The sequence below is a fragment of the Ruditapes philippinarum genome, unplaced genomic scaffold (assembly GCF_026571515.1).
Source record: "Ruditapes philippinarum isolate M1 unplaced genomic scaffold, ASM2657151v2 ctg1883_1_1_1_1, whole genome shotgun sequence".
NCBI lineage: Eukaryota > Metazoa > Mollusca > Bivalvia > Venerida > Veneridae > Ruditapes > Ruditapes philippinarum.
Window position 1 is genome coordinate 100,123 of NW_026861194.1, and position 13,461 is coordinate 113,583.

Consider the following 13,461-nt stretch of genomic DNA (forward strand, 5'->3'; position numbering starts at 1 on the left):
GCAAATATTGCCATTTTAATATTTATTATTTTTCGCTCTACAGAATATAAAAATGCATTCAGTTCTGAATATAAAACAATTATGCAATAAAAAAAACAACAACATATAGTGACATATCGGCAAAGTTATTCAGTTATCCCGATTGTGTCATTCAGTATTATAAAATGCATGCAAACTAAACACTTGGAAGGAAAAAAGTCTTTCTTCATCAATATACCTCAAATTAAAATCAAAAAATGAGCCGCGTCACGACAAAACCAACGTAATGCGTTTGCGACAAGCATGGACCCAGATCAGCCAGCGCATCCGCGCAGTCTGATCAGGATCCATGCTGTTCGCTTACCAGCCCTTTAACAAATAGAGACACTGATAGCGAAAATCATGGATCCTGATCAGACTGCGCGGATGCGCAGGCTGGTCTGGATCCATGCTGGTCGCAAAACCATTATGTTAGTTTTGTCGTGACGCGGCTCATTTGTCCAGCTTATGTCTCCATGACAGGTTTTGATTCATTACCAACCATAAAAAAACAACTTTGAACGTTGTTTTACACTTAACCTGTTGGAACCGGAAGTAATTATCTTGGCCTCTTCCACCAGTCAAGAACAATGCCAGTCTGCACATCTGTCCAGTTTTACCAGTCTACTGTACAATGCATTTACTAATTTTTTTTACTATGCCGATATTGAAAATACTTCACTTTCGTAAAAGTTTGTTTTAAATTAAAGCAGGACAAATCTTTTGCATAGATTTCGCAGTTATTCTTGTTCGAACACATGATATATACCTTAGACTTTATACATGTATACGTTTTTTCCCCAAATTGTCTATTATTATAGTAACAGCGATTTAGTTTTGATAGGTAATATTGCCAATCGTAAGCGATTAGTTTTATTTAAAAATATCTATTTTATGCCACCTGGGATGAAAGCTTCCTGTAAATACAATGTAGTTGTAACCATTTAACCAATGGCCCAAGACGCGATTTATATAAGTTAAACATAAACCCATTCATATATGGCCATATAAACTGTCAACAGTTTTTATAACGAATTGATGATAATGTACAAATACCTCTTTATTTTGGTTATAAAAAGAGAAAATAATTTACAATTTTGCTGTGCATAGCCGTGTAAATAGAAAATATAAACGTTACGATTATTCAAATCGACGTTACAGACGTGAAATTTCACAAGACTGAAGCGTTCGTTATCACTGTAATAGTATTTAGACCAATGGTCCTACTTAGCTAAAACGTAAAGATACATGCCTCCATATGAGCTCAAAAAATTAAAGAAAATCAACCTTAATTAAAATGTGCTAAGATTATAAGAGAAGTGGAAATATTTATAATTAACTTAACAATTTACATGTTACATGCAATGAATGACTGATTTAGCAGTAATTATCACCCCATTTCTACTGCGTGACTCACGGATTAAGGGCTTTTTTGTATATTTTGACATTTACTTGATAATTTACGTGGACTGAAGCTGACGTTTCAAATGTGTTATTAACTTTCTTTGTTCACTTATAAAGATAGATAATTTATTGACGTAAACTTTCAGTACATATAGTCATTTTACACACAATGAAACACGATATCATGGTACATGAACAAAAGTTGTGGCACAAAATTTTCAATTTACATATTTTTGGAGAATGAACGTTAACATTAACGTTAACAGCATTTAGTACTAAAGTAAGCTTAGCTATGAAAAAGCTTTTACATTCTTAAAGATATTAAAAGTGAATTTTAAAATTAATTATATGCTGTGTTGAGATTGCATTTAGCAGTGATTCATAATTGACACATTATCAAGTAATTTCAAGAATAAACAATATCATTTTCAAATATAACGAGACAAATTTATACATTGATTTACAAAGCATTAAGTAGTTCAATTTGATGCTTTGTAGCATAAAACAAATATTTACCTAAACCTATACTGTATATAATTTTACTTTTTAATACATTTTCCTTTTTTTAATTTTTTTAATAAGCTTGAATCTGGAGGCATGCTGCTTTAAACAACCCGAAAACGTATCTTTTACATCCAAGTAACCTTTCAACGAAACTAAATGATAATTATATACAATCTAATAGTCTATTCTACTATTTATTAAATTAAAATTTAATAAAACTACTCATGTATATGACTACACGATATTCAACCATAAAATAAAAAAACAATTTCCCACCACAATATAATATAAACACAATGCATACAATATCCATGAAGTTTACAGTAGTCTCTATCATGTCATTTGTTCAGATAATCTATATAATATAAATATATGAAAAATGGCTCAGCGTCATTAAAGTGCACCAAAAATCATCCACTTCTTCGGCAAATTTAGGAATGTTTACATGTAAGGCATATGTGAAAAACTATTGTCAGCAGTTCTGTTGCAGATTTTTATAAACAGTATTTGAGCCGTGTCATGACAAAACACACATAATGGGTTTGCGACCAGCATGGATCCAGACTAGCCTGCGCATCCGCGCAGTCTGATCAGGATCCATACTGTTCGCTATCAGTTTCTCTACTTGTAATAGAATTGGTAAGCGAACAGCATGGATCCTGATCAGACTGAGCGGATGCGCAGGCTGGTCTGGATCCATGCTGGTCGCAGATCCATTATGTTGGTTTTGTCGTGACGTGGCTCATTTTATTTTTTGACACGTATCTTCTGCAACTTATCGTCTGCAACAACCACAGCAGCAACAGCAGCAGACGACAATACCGATGATAATCAGCAATCCCACTATGCCACAAACAATCGGGACCCATCTGTAATAAAAGAAAAAAATGCATATTCATTTTTATTTATTGTTATTGTTTTTCACTTTACAAATCAATTTTGTATGACTATAAACTATTTACTCTACTCTAATTCCATATCAACGCGGAAAATATCTTGCGCATGCGCTTTCTGCATATAGATCAAAAGCTAAATAGATGTTACCATGAAAGAATCAATTTAATCAGGACAAAACCAATTTTTAAAAATCGTTTCATTTTTCCTTTCTTTTCGTACACTTCTTTCGCTCTGGTACATGTATCTTCTATAATAATTATTTACATGTAACTAGTTCATTTCTATCACGGTCAAACGGTCAAAATTGTATTTTACACTGAAAACTATGGTGGCTGATTTGGAACGCTTTTGTGCGTCGTGTTGGCTCTAGCATCAACAGGACAAAGCGCCAAATGGCGCGTTGTCGGACTTTCGTCCTGTCGCTAACGATGTACACCAAACGGCGCGTTGTCTCCAAATGTCACATTGTCACTTGGGTCAAATCGAAGGATTGGCTTATAAGCCAAGCCACAATGCGACATCGCGACAACGCTATCGACAACGCAACGCGCAAAGTACAAGATCAGCTTCCATAGAAAACGGCTTCTTTTTAATACAATGTAAATTATAAAAGAAGCGTTTCATATAATGGATGATTTGGTACACTTTGCGCATTGCGTTGTCGATAGCGACAACACAACCTATATCGTTATTGCCTTTTCGTATTGTCGTCTTGTCGCTAGCAACAAACGGCGCGTTGTCGCACTGTCGTTCTGTCGCTAGCGAAGCACTCCAAACAGTGCGTAGTCTTGCGGCGCGTTGTCGCCTTATCACTTGGCTTATGTATATATACAAAAAGGCAATCGTTCGATTTGAGCCCAGCGACAATGTGACATCGCGACAATACGCCGCACGACAATGCGTCGTTTTGCGTGTTTCGTTAGCGACAGGACGACAAGACGACAGTCCATTTGGCACTTTGTTGTGCTGTCGCTAGCGACAACACGACGCACAAAAGTGTTCCAAATCCGCCACCATAGTTTCACGTTCTTCTATTTATATACATTTAAGTCAGTATTTTTGTAACAAACTTTTTTTCGTTTCCTGTTTGGAGCAGACGTGTGAAAGGTTTCTTCAATCTATTTTTCAAAACCCATAGTTTCATGATTGAAGATTTGTATTATAGAAATTGAAAGTTACGAAAGTATAGCAATAGACAGAGCATATTAGTTTAATTTAAAACCTATTTAATTAAGATTGCGAAACAAGTTCTTGCAACTTATATTAATCACTTTCGAGTCCGCTTCATGGAACCAGTCAGTACTGTCATATGAAGTAACATGTTCGTGACCCGAGTATGGTTCGAACTCATGACCCCTGGGTTGAAAGGCAAACACCTTAACCACTAGGCCACCGCTGCCCTTTTTATCTCTTCGAGTCACTGACGGATAGGAAAACTTTAAGTACCAAAATTAATACTTACATATGCTGACTAAGCCAGTCTTTAACGCAATCTTCATTTTGGTTCTTAGTCGCAGGTATCTGCCTGCTGGAATCGTCGCAGCATCCTTTATATGCAATGCCTATTTTTAGGCAACAGTAATCTGGACATAGTTCCGCTTTATGTTTTTCTCCGGAAATGTCCGTGTAACTTCCACAGCAGTCCGCGGCTTCTGAGCCCTGACCTGTCAACATAAACAATCTTTACAGTTGAACTTTGTATGAGGTGGACATATGCGCTATTGATCCGGATATAGATTGTATTTGATACTGCTACAGGCGAACGCAATGGAATATCAACATTATTGAACTCGATAACACACATGCCATAATTATCTGGAAAACTATGTATGTATGTTGTCGAAATGAGCGCCAGGCACAAAAAGCATCATTCTGAACATCTCGGCCGAAGTTTGACGGAAAGAGACGAGAAGATGCAACTACGGACCCCAGTCATGTCAGGGTTAATTTTGAAAGATTGCCACGGAGTATTAGCTAAAGATATGTATTTCTTAATCAAAAGTAAGTCATTGTACGTCGGCCAATGAGAACCTAAATGTATACACAAACAAATATACATGTAATAACCTGAAACAATATAAAGAGGAGGAGGTAGCCATACATCTGCAAAACTAACAATTAAACAATATATACAATTTAAACGCCCAACAATACGCCTACACATTTACAAGATCTACCGCCATTCTTTTGTTTCTTGAGCGTTAATGTATAAATTAATTATGATAAAAACTCAAGGATGAACGATTGCTTCAAAGATAAGTCGTGTGTGTGTTTATCTCGTATCTAATTTACATCAACTAAATCTTAGAGAAGCGTGCCCCCAGATTCAGTCAATGCCATTAAAATGGCTGATATTGCTGTATCAGATTATCTTCTTTTAGTTCATTGAAAAATAAATAGCTTTAAAAAAAACGTTTTAAAAAACGAATATTAGGTTTAAATGTGCGTTTAAGAGATATTTTCGCAATCCGTATATAAAATTGTAGAATTGATGAAAAATGTTATAATTACAAGTCATAACTTTACCCCCAACAATAACACAGCCAGGGATATTCCTGCATTTGCTGCAAGTTTATAAATACCTGGCAGGTAGTTTTTACTAGTCTACTGGTAAACCAAAAAAATCTGATTTCTTTTTGGATCTGATTTTTTTGTAAGAGTAAGCTCTTTCAAAAGTTTCTAAACGTTTTAAATGTCTAGATTTAATGCGAAAGCTGTTTTTTGTGCCCTGTGGGCGGCTAGGTCAACCGCCATTAAAGTGGATTGGTCTACAAGGCACATTTGCCATTAGTATTTCAAATAATGACAAAAACAATAGAAATGTTTCATTTGGATATTCTTACTAGATGCTGCATAAAAAGTGTTGATAAAATTCTAGATCTAAGTGTTTTAGAATGATCATTAATTATCTGATAAAAAATATTATTTTGTTCTAGAACAATTTTTTATCTGTTCTATGAATATATTTGATATTGTAACATCTATTTTCCGCTTGCCAACAACTTTCATGTTTAATTCGCACGTGGTTTGTTGTCATATTTAATACTAAATACTATCAAATTATCAATGTATTTATTCATTGTTTTACAGACCAATTCACTTTAAACACAAACTATTTGGCATTTTGGATTTCGTTATCAAAACAACATCATAACTATATATAGAACAGAAATGATTAGCACAAAACTGGGGGCGTGTTACTTTAACCAAACATATTTAACCTTCAAAAATGCCCTTAAGAATGTAAACTGTAATTAATTACAAGTAACAACAATGACATACAAAACAAGAGTTGTTTTTAAGCCAGGACATTGTCCTTAAAGTAATACATACATGTACACAATCGTGTTTACATACTACGTATCTTGTTTTCTGATACCGTCGGAGAAGAAAATTAAAAAAAAACTTAACCTGTGTAATAACGTATTATTTATAAAATATACAATTATTTTTTACATTTAAAAAGAATCAATGCATAATTATATAAAGAATAATTACCTGATAATACAAACAAAACAACACCGATAATCAACAACAACTTAAGCATTTTCACGGTATTTACACTATCACTATCGTCTACGCTATGCCGTTTGGCTTACTGTGAGTAACAATCATTTGAAGAGGCCCGTGAAGGGTGTTTTGATAAGCATCAATAACGGACACTATATAGCTATTGTTATCAATTCAATTCACTTCGAAAAAGTCATTTTGATCATGTATATTTGATAACGATGCATTAAAACATTTCTTATTCAGTAAATAAAAATCCTCTCCAATTCTAGAGCGTATTATTGTTTATTTTCCTTTCATTTTCTTCTTAAATCGATAAATGACTTTGTTAAGAAACAGCTTCGGAACGCATGAACGCCTCTTATTTTCGGAAAATACTTATTTCAAAATACAGGAAAGAACACATGATTTGAATAATGTATCTTTATCTATAATATGTCCGGTTTCAATAGTGATTCATTTTTAGCATTTTTGTTTTAGTTTTTACTTAAAATGTATTATTTAATTGTTGAATCGATAGATCGGACAACTTTTATCTTGCATTATCCGATAGAAGATGAATCATTCAATCTAATTGTATTGAACACATTTCATTCGAATCCATTAAGGCTTAATATTTAAAAGCCCGCGAGGCATGCACATATACAAAATTTTATGTAAATCCAACCTGAGAACACGTACAATGTTATGTCACAGATGTCTTATATACTGTTGGGGCAGGCTTATAAATCAATCAATAATCGTTACATAATATGCATCATTTTCTCGTGTCAACTGTGGAAAAAACCATTCGCCCAATATCGTTGCAAATTCGATTTTGTACAACTTTGGAGGGTCTACTTTGAACATTATAAGGTCTAAAGCCCTTACCCAAGCAATATGTCCAGGAGATTTCCGCGTGGCTTGGTCATTTGTTTGCACCGCGATTTGTTCTTTCTCTATATAAATTTCGGTAAAACATAATTTTCACGAGCCTATAAACTGAAGTGATATATGTACAAACAATTATAACATAGACCTATAAACATGTATAAGCTTCGATCTTTATGTGGTTTTAGTATTCTTAGGTTTTGGACTTTCTTTAGGGATTCTGTATTTCTCTATTTTATTATTCTTAGATTTCTTGGAGTTCTCTGAATTAGTGTTATTAGACTTTTTTTTGTGAATTGAAGGTCAGTGGGGGTAATAAATCATGTATAACTTATTCTTTTAAATTGTTTTTATTATGTATACATGTTTCTTATTACTCTGTATAAAGTGGTAATGCTTCAATGCTATGTAGATTTGTATACTGTAGGTGATATTTTATGTATTGAAATGATAGCAGCACAGTTGCGTATCCTTCCAAGTGTATGTTGCGCGCGCCATTTTTTTCATTTAGATTCAAAATGATTATATTTGGTAGAAAACTGTTTAGTTATATTATGTTTGGTAGAAAATGTTTACTTGTAATTATATTATATTTAGAAGTAAAATGTATAATCATATTTTATTTATAAGTAAAATGTATAATTATATTATATTTGGTAGTAAAATTTATGATTATATTATATTTGGTAGTAAAATTATGATCATATTATATTTGATAGTAAAATAGATACCTGTAATTATATTATAGTAGTATTCGGTAGTAAAATGTATAATTATATGAGCCGCGTCACGACAAAACCAACATAGTGGGTTTGCGACCAGCATGGATCCAGACCAGCCTGCGCATCCGCACAGTCTGATCAGAATCCATGCTGTTCGCTATCAATTTCTCTACTTGTAAAAGAGTTGGTAAGAAAACAGCATGGATCCTGATCAGACTGCGCTGATGCGCAGGCTGGTCTTGATCCATGCTGGTCGCAAACGCATTATGTATAGGTTAGAGTGCATATTGGGTGTTCTTCGTAAATAAGAAAGCTAAAAAGGAGCGGAGCTTGCGAAGCGACTGTAGCTTTCTTATTTACGAAGAACATCCAATATGCACTCTAACCGGCTTAGTGCTCCGCCCACTTGCGTTTTATAATATAAAACGTCCAGTTTAAATGAAATCTGTTCTATTAAGATTTGTAACCTGAAAATTTGAGAAATCCTCGTCGGTGATTGGCTTAAAAAAATTGGCGAACACTAAGTTGGTTTTGTCGTGACGCGGCTCATATTATATTTAGTAGGAAAATGTATATTTATATTATATTTAGTAGTAAAATGTATAATTTTATAATACTTGGTAGTAAGATGTATAATTATATTATATTTGGTAGTAAAATGTATAATTATGTTATATTTGCGAGTAAAATGTTTAAGTATATTATATGTGGTAGTAAAATGTATAATTATATTATAATTGGTAGTAAAATGTATACATGTAATTATATTATATTTATTTTATTATTATGAGTACAACATGTTATTCGATTTTGTATATTATGTAAAGATGACATATTTTGTGAGATGGTGTTCTATGTATTCTTGAATAAAAGTTCTGTTCCACCGGTGTCTGTTCTGTTCTGTTTGCATGAATAAAAATGCATTTTTATGCCAATCAAGATACATATATTTCTAAAGTATATATAATGCCCCTGGACAATAACCATACACTATTATTTCGTTACGTTTTGTATATGAAAGTTCCATTTTAGCCGCGTCATGACAAAACCAACATAATGGGTTTGCGACCAGCATGGATCCAGACCAGCCTGCGCAGTCTGATCAGGATCCATGCTGTTCGCTATCTGTTTCTCTACTTGATATAGGGTTTGTAAGCGAACAGCATGGATCCTGATCAGACTGCGCGGAAGCGCAGGCTGGTCTGGATCCATGCTGGTTCGCAAACCCACTACGTTGGTTTTGTCGTGACGCGGCTCATTTATTGATTTGCATTTGCTGTTTGTATTGGTGTTCAGGACGCGTAGGAATTCGATAAAATTTCTTTATGGCGATTTCGCTCAGTACGAGTACCTACAGTGCAACCTACATGATGGACCAATCGTCTTGCTCTACAGTGCAGTCTACATATGGACCAATCATCTTGCTCAGAACCAAAACCTATAGTACAACCTTTAAGCTGCTCCAGACGTCTCGCTCAGTACCAGTACATAGAGTTCAACCTACATGACGAACCAATCGTCTTGCTTAGTACCAGAAGCCACAGTTCAATCAACATGTAGACCAATCGTTTTTACTCAGAATTAAGCAGTACATACAGTGCAACTTTTCCGGTGGACCAAGTCTCTTGCTCAGTTCCAGTACCTACAGTGCAACCTTTGCGGTTTACCATATTGTTTTAGTATTTTCTATTATTTGTGGTCATTTTTAGCCTCTCACAAGTCCAAATTTTCTTGGCGATGAGGGGGACTGCCGCCCCACCTTCAAACCCCAAAAACAGAAGGGGGCACATCCCCCTTCTGGCAACCCTTGATGTTTCTTTTGGTTGGGAGCCGCGCCGAAAAAGTGGTCACTTTTTTTTAAACAAAATTTTTGTCAAACAAAAACAAGTGTTGAAGGCCTAAATAAGGCATTTTTTACCATTTGATACAACAACAAAAAGGGGGAGGGGTGAAAAAGGCGTTAAAAGGCGTGTATATCGGGTAATGGGTTAACAGAAAATGATGAAAATACCTGAAATTAGCCAAAATCGAGTTTACATGGCCTAACATATAAATTTGAAGAAAAATTGTTGTTTTGTAGAATTTTTTATTTTTTACATTTAATTTTATTTGTTGAAAAATCCGTACATGATTTTTTTTTATTTGCGCCGCGTCTGGCGTCATGTTCTTGACGTGTGTCACTTTCCTGCGCTTCAATGTTAATCTTCTAATAAGAGAATAATATATGTTTCGTTGTTTTTTTTCTCGTGTGCTTTATCACACATCGAAGTGAAAATATCCACATTTTTCTCACATCTCAGTGTGATAAATAGAGGGTAGGTTTTATACTAAATGTAAAGACCGGGTTTGAAATTAGTCATATAATGCGAGCCTCATTTTATTTTTATAAATTTAGCCATGTATTTTCACAAATGTTTAACCAATTGGTCTCATCATCTTTATATACAAAAAAAAAGAAACTATGAAAAACGTAGTAAAATTTCGTATAATTTTCATCATAAAAGGTTGTTGTTTTTCTGCATATAAGCACATCTATTGTAATAAAAACTTGTGTAAATACCGAATATTTATCCACCAATCAAAATAATTAAATATTTAGTTGGCCTCTAGTCTTGTATCGTTTTCTATATTTCTGTGTGTGTTTTTGTGGAATCACAGTTTACTTTCTATCTGTCCAATTCTGAATTCCAGTTGTGTTGGCTCGTATCGTCTGAAATATAGATAAATAGCGTTTAAAATCAATGTTTCATATCCATTTCGTCACCCTTTTTATGCAGTCAAAGGTACCGTTCTCGCACATGCAAAGGTCATTCTTTGCTGAACACAAGTTCATTCTGATGAATAGAGGAATGCCATATAAATATGCAAAGGAAGTAATTAAACACGGAACATCCACGGAACATTTCTTTGATTCCTGTCCATTGCAGATTTGTTTTCAGCAGAGAATAACCCGCTCATGTGTAAAATGAGTCCCTATTCCCCAATGGGGCAACGATATAGATACGCATTGTGACCTTCGATTTCCGTTTAGGATTTTATGGTTACTTAGTTTAAATGTTCTTGTGCCCTACGATTCGTTTCATATGTAAAAGCTGGCATTTTGTTAGGACATTTTAATATCTGTGGTTGTGACGTAAGCCTTTTAGATATAGCATATGATAATAACATTTAAATAATGTTTCGATGGATTGACAAGTGCTCCTCTTTTTGGAGCAAAATGAAATAGCCTTCCATATTCTGACGACATCGATAGTTGTTTTAGACATGGTATTTTTTTCCCTGGATTTCAATGAGATGATATTAAGTAAGTTTTGAACATAATTAAATGCGTTTTACAAAACGTACCTGGTTTTGAAGCTAGGTTGAAAAAGTTAACAACGATCTTTTGGACATAATATATAATGTCATTTACTGAGTGTACCTCGTTTTGACGCTAGTTTAAATAAGTTGACAAAGACCTCGGGTACAGTAAAATGTGCGTCACTGAACGTAGCTGATATTGACGCTAGTTTCAATTAAATTACAAAGATGTTTTTGATTCAGTAAAATGTTCCTTATTTTACATATCTAGTGTTAATGCTAGTTTCAATTTGTTAACAAAGATCTTTTGAATACAGTAAAATATCCCTCACTGGACTCACCTTGTTATAACACTAGGCAAAAAATGTGCCTCATCGAACACACCTTGTTCAGATGCTAGTTTCAATAAGTTTACAAAGATCTTGAACATAGTGAAACCGTACATAGTTTTACGCTATTTACAATATCTATTTCTTTAAGCGACAGTATCATTTCGTACTATACGCACCTGGTTTTGACAAAAGTTTCCTTAAGTTGACAATGATCTTTTGGACAGGGTAAAATATGACTTACTGAACTGACACTAGTTTCTTTTGGCTGACAAATATCTTTTAGACATAGTTATATTTGACTTACCAGTATCTGGTTTTTGACGTACAGTGTAATAAGTTGACAAAGATCTTTTGATCTCGGTACATTATTGTATGACATGACTTCCTGAACGTACCTAGTTTTTACGCTAGTTTCAATGATTCAACAAAGATCTCTAGGCATAGTTTAAATTGACTCACTGAACGTACCTCGTTTTTAAGGCATAGTTTAATTAGTTAACAAATATCTTTTGGACATGGTGAAGGGTGGCACACTGAACCAGTCTGATCAGCTCCTAATTTACGCTACGCATGCAAGAATAACTTAAAGACATCTGAGCTTGTGTCAGAGATTGGTCACTGAACGTACCTGGTTTTAACGCCAGCTTTTTCCAGCATAAGTTTAGAAGCTTGAGTTTCGATTTTAAAATCGTGCTTATCGTCATAATACACAACTTCCGCTATCCCAGCCTGTATTATAATTTTTGCACATTGGTTACATGGAAACAATGTCACGTATAATTTACAGCCACGGACATCTGAGGAAATTCTGTTTAAGATGGCATTCATCTCCGAGTGACAAACTAAAATATAGAATATGAGCCGCGTCACGACAAAACCAACATAATGGGTTTGCGACCAGCATGGATCCAGACCAGCCTGCGCATCCGCGCAGTCTGATCGGGATCCATGCTGTTCGCTATCAGTTTATTTACTTGTTATAGGGTCTGTAAGCGAACAGCATGGATCCTGATCAGACTGCGCGGATGAGCAGGCTGGTCTGGATGCATGCTAGTCGCAAACGCATTATGTTGGTTTTGTCGTGACGCGGCTCAAATATAAAATATCAGCACTTCATTCCCTGTCTGTAAAATTTATATGTGTACATGTATATTGAAGCTTTTTTGTTGGCATGGACAGCCAAAACTGAAAGAATTGTCGTCTAAGTGCTATTATTTGTCGTTCTGTCATGTGAATGTCACATGTGGCAACACGACACAACAATAGCGTGGCAACACGACACAACGATAGATAAATAGTGACAATACAGCACAGTGCCGATTCATCTCGAAAGGCCTGTTACATATAAACATTTAATTTTTTAGACAATGCAAAGTTGAGAATGTACATGAACGCGTTAAATATAGACGGAAATGAGTGGCTATAGAAATGTAAGTGTTAATTAAGTAGCTCTTCATTGTAACAATTAGCTTAAGGAAGAGAATTAACGCTGAAAATAACTGACTCTCAAATGCTACATTTCGATGACCTTGCCTTAATTGATTGTGACATATTAACGTATTTCGTTGTGAAAATCACGTTTACATCTACGGTAATAGGCTAAAAAATTATGTTTGATTCTCGTCAAAATACTCGGTAACGCTTATCACACTAGTTAGTATAAATAGACCCATCTTTCGGTCTGGACAAAAGTACTCATTTTTTAGGGACAATTTCGCAATATAAACTGATGACTATGACCAGACAACACGGATGTGCCGGCTGATCTTGGTCTGCGTCTATGCGCCGGTCGCTGTGTAAAAAACTGTGCCGCCAGCAAAACAACGGTAAATGTCATGGTTCGAAAACACGTGCTAGCGCGTGTTTTAAAAACATCATCGTGCATGTGCAGTAACGCAGGAATG

At 34.7% G+C, this 13,461-nt stretch overlaps 2 protein-coding genes across 2 annotated transcripts; both read right to left on the reverse strand.

The window, feature by feature from the left end:
* Positions 1–985: 985 nt before the first annotated feature.
* On the reverse strand, positions 986–6,479 carry LOC132714821 (uncharacterized). Its single transcript, XM_060697743.1, has 3 exons — positions 6,322–6,479; positions 4,286–4,487; positions 986–2,795 (listed from the first exon to the last, which is right to left on the reverse strand). Exons 1-3 carry the CDS (start codon positions 6,368–6,370, stop codon positions 2,702–2,704), a joined length of 345 nt encoding a protein of 114 aa, XP_060553726.1. The 5' UTR covers positions 6,371–6,479; the 3' UTR covers positions 986–2,701.
* Positions 6,480–10,392: 3,913 nt separating this feature from the next.
* On the reverse strand, positions 10,393–12,399 carry LOC132714824 (deoxycytidylate deaminase-like; the record flags this gene model as incomplete). The annotated part of the gene is given in 2 exon segments (XM_060697745.1): positions 10,393–10,635; positions 12,186–12,399. Coding segments are annotated over 2 exon segments (272 nt in total), but the record flags the coding sequence as incomplete, so codon positions are not given.
* Between the last annotated feature and the right edge of the window lie 1,062 nt (positions 12,400–13,461).

Bases quoted from the DNA above. Each gene is read 5' to 3' on its own strand.
- LOC132714821 (XM_060697743.1), bottom strand. From the start codon at position 6,370: ATGCTTAAGTTGTTGTTGATTATCGGTGTTGTTTTGTTTGTATTATCA. The intron at 4,488-6,321 runs GTAATTATTCTT...TTATGTTGACAG, and splicing joins TGTTTTGTTTGTATTATCAG to GTCAGGGCTCAGAAGCCGCG. The intron at 2,796-4,285 runs GTAAGTATTAAT...CTTTTATTACAG, and splicing joins GACTGGCTTAGTCAGCATAT to ATGGGTCCCGATTGTTTGTG.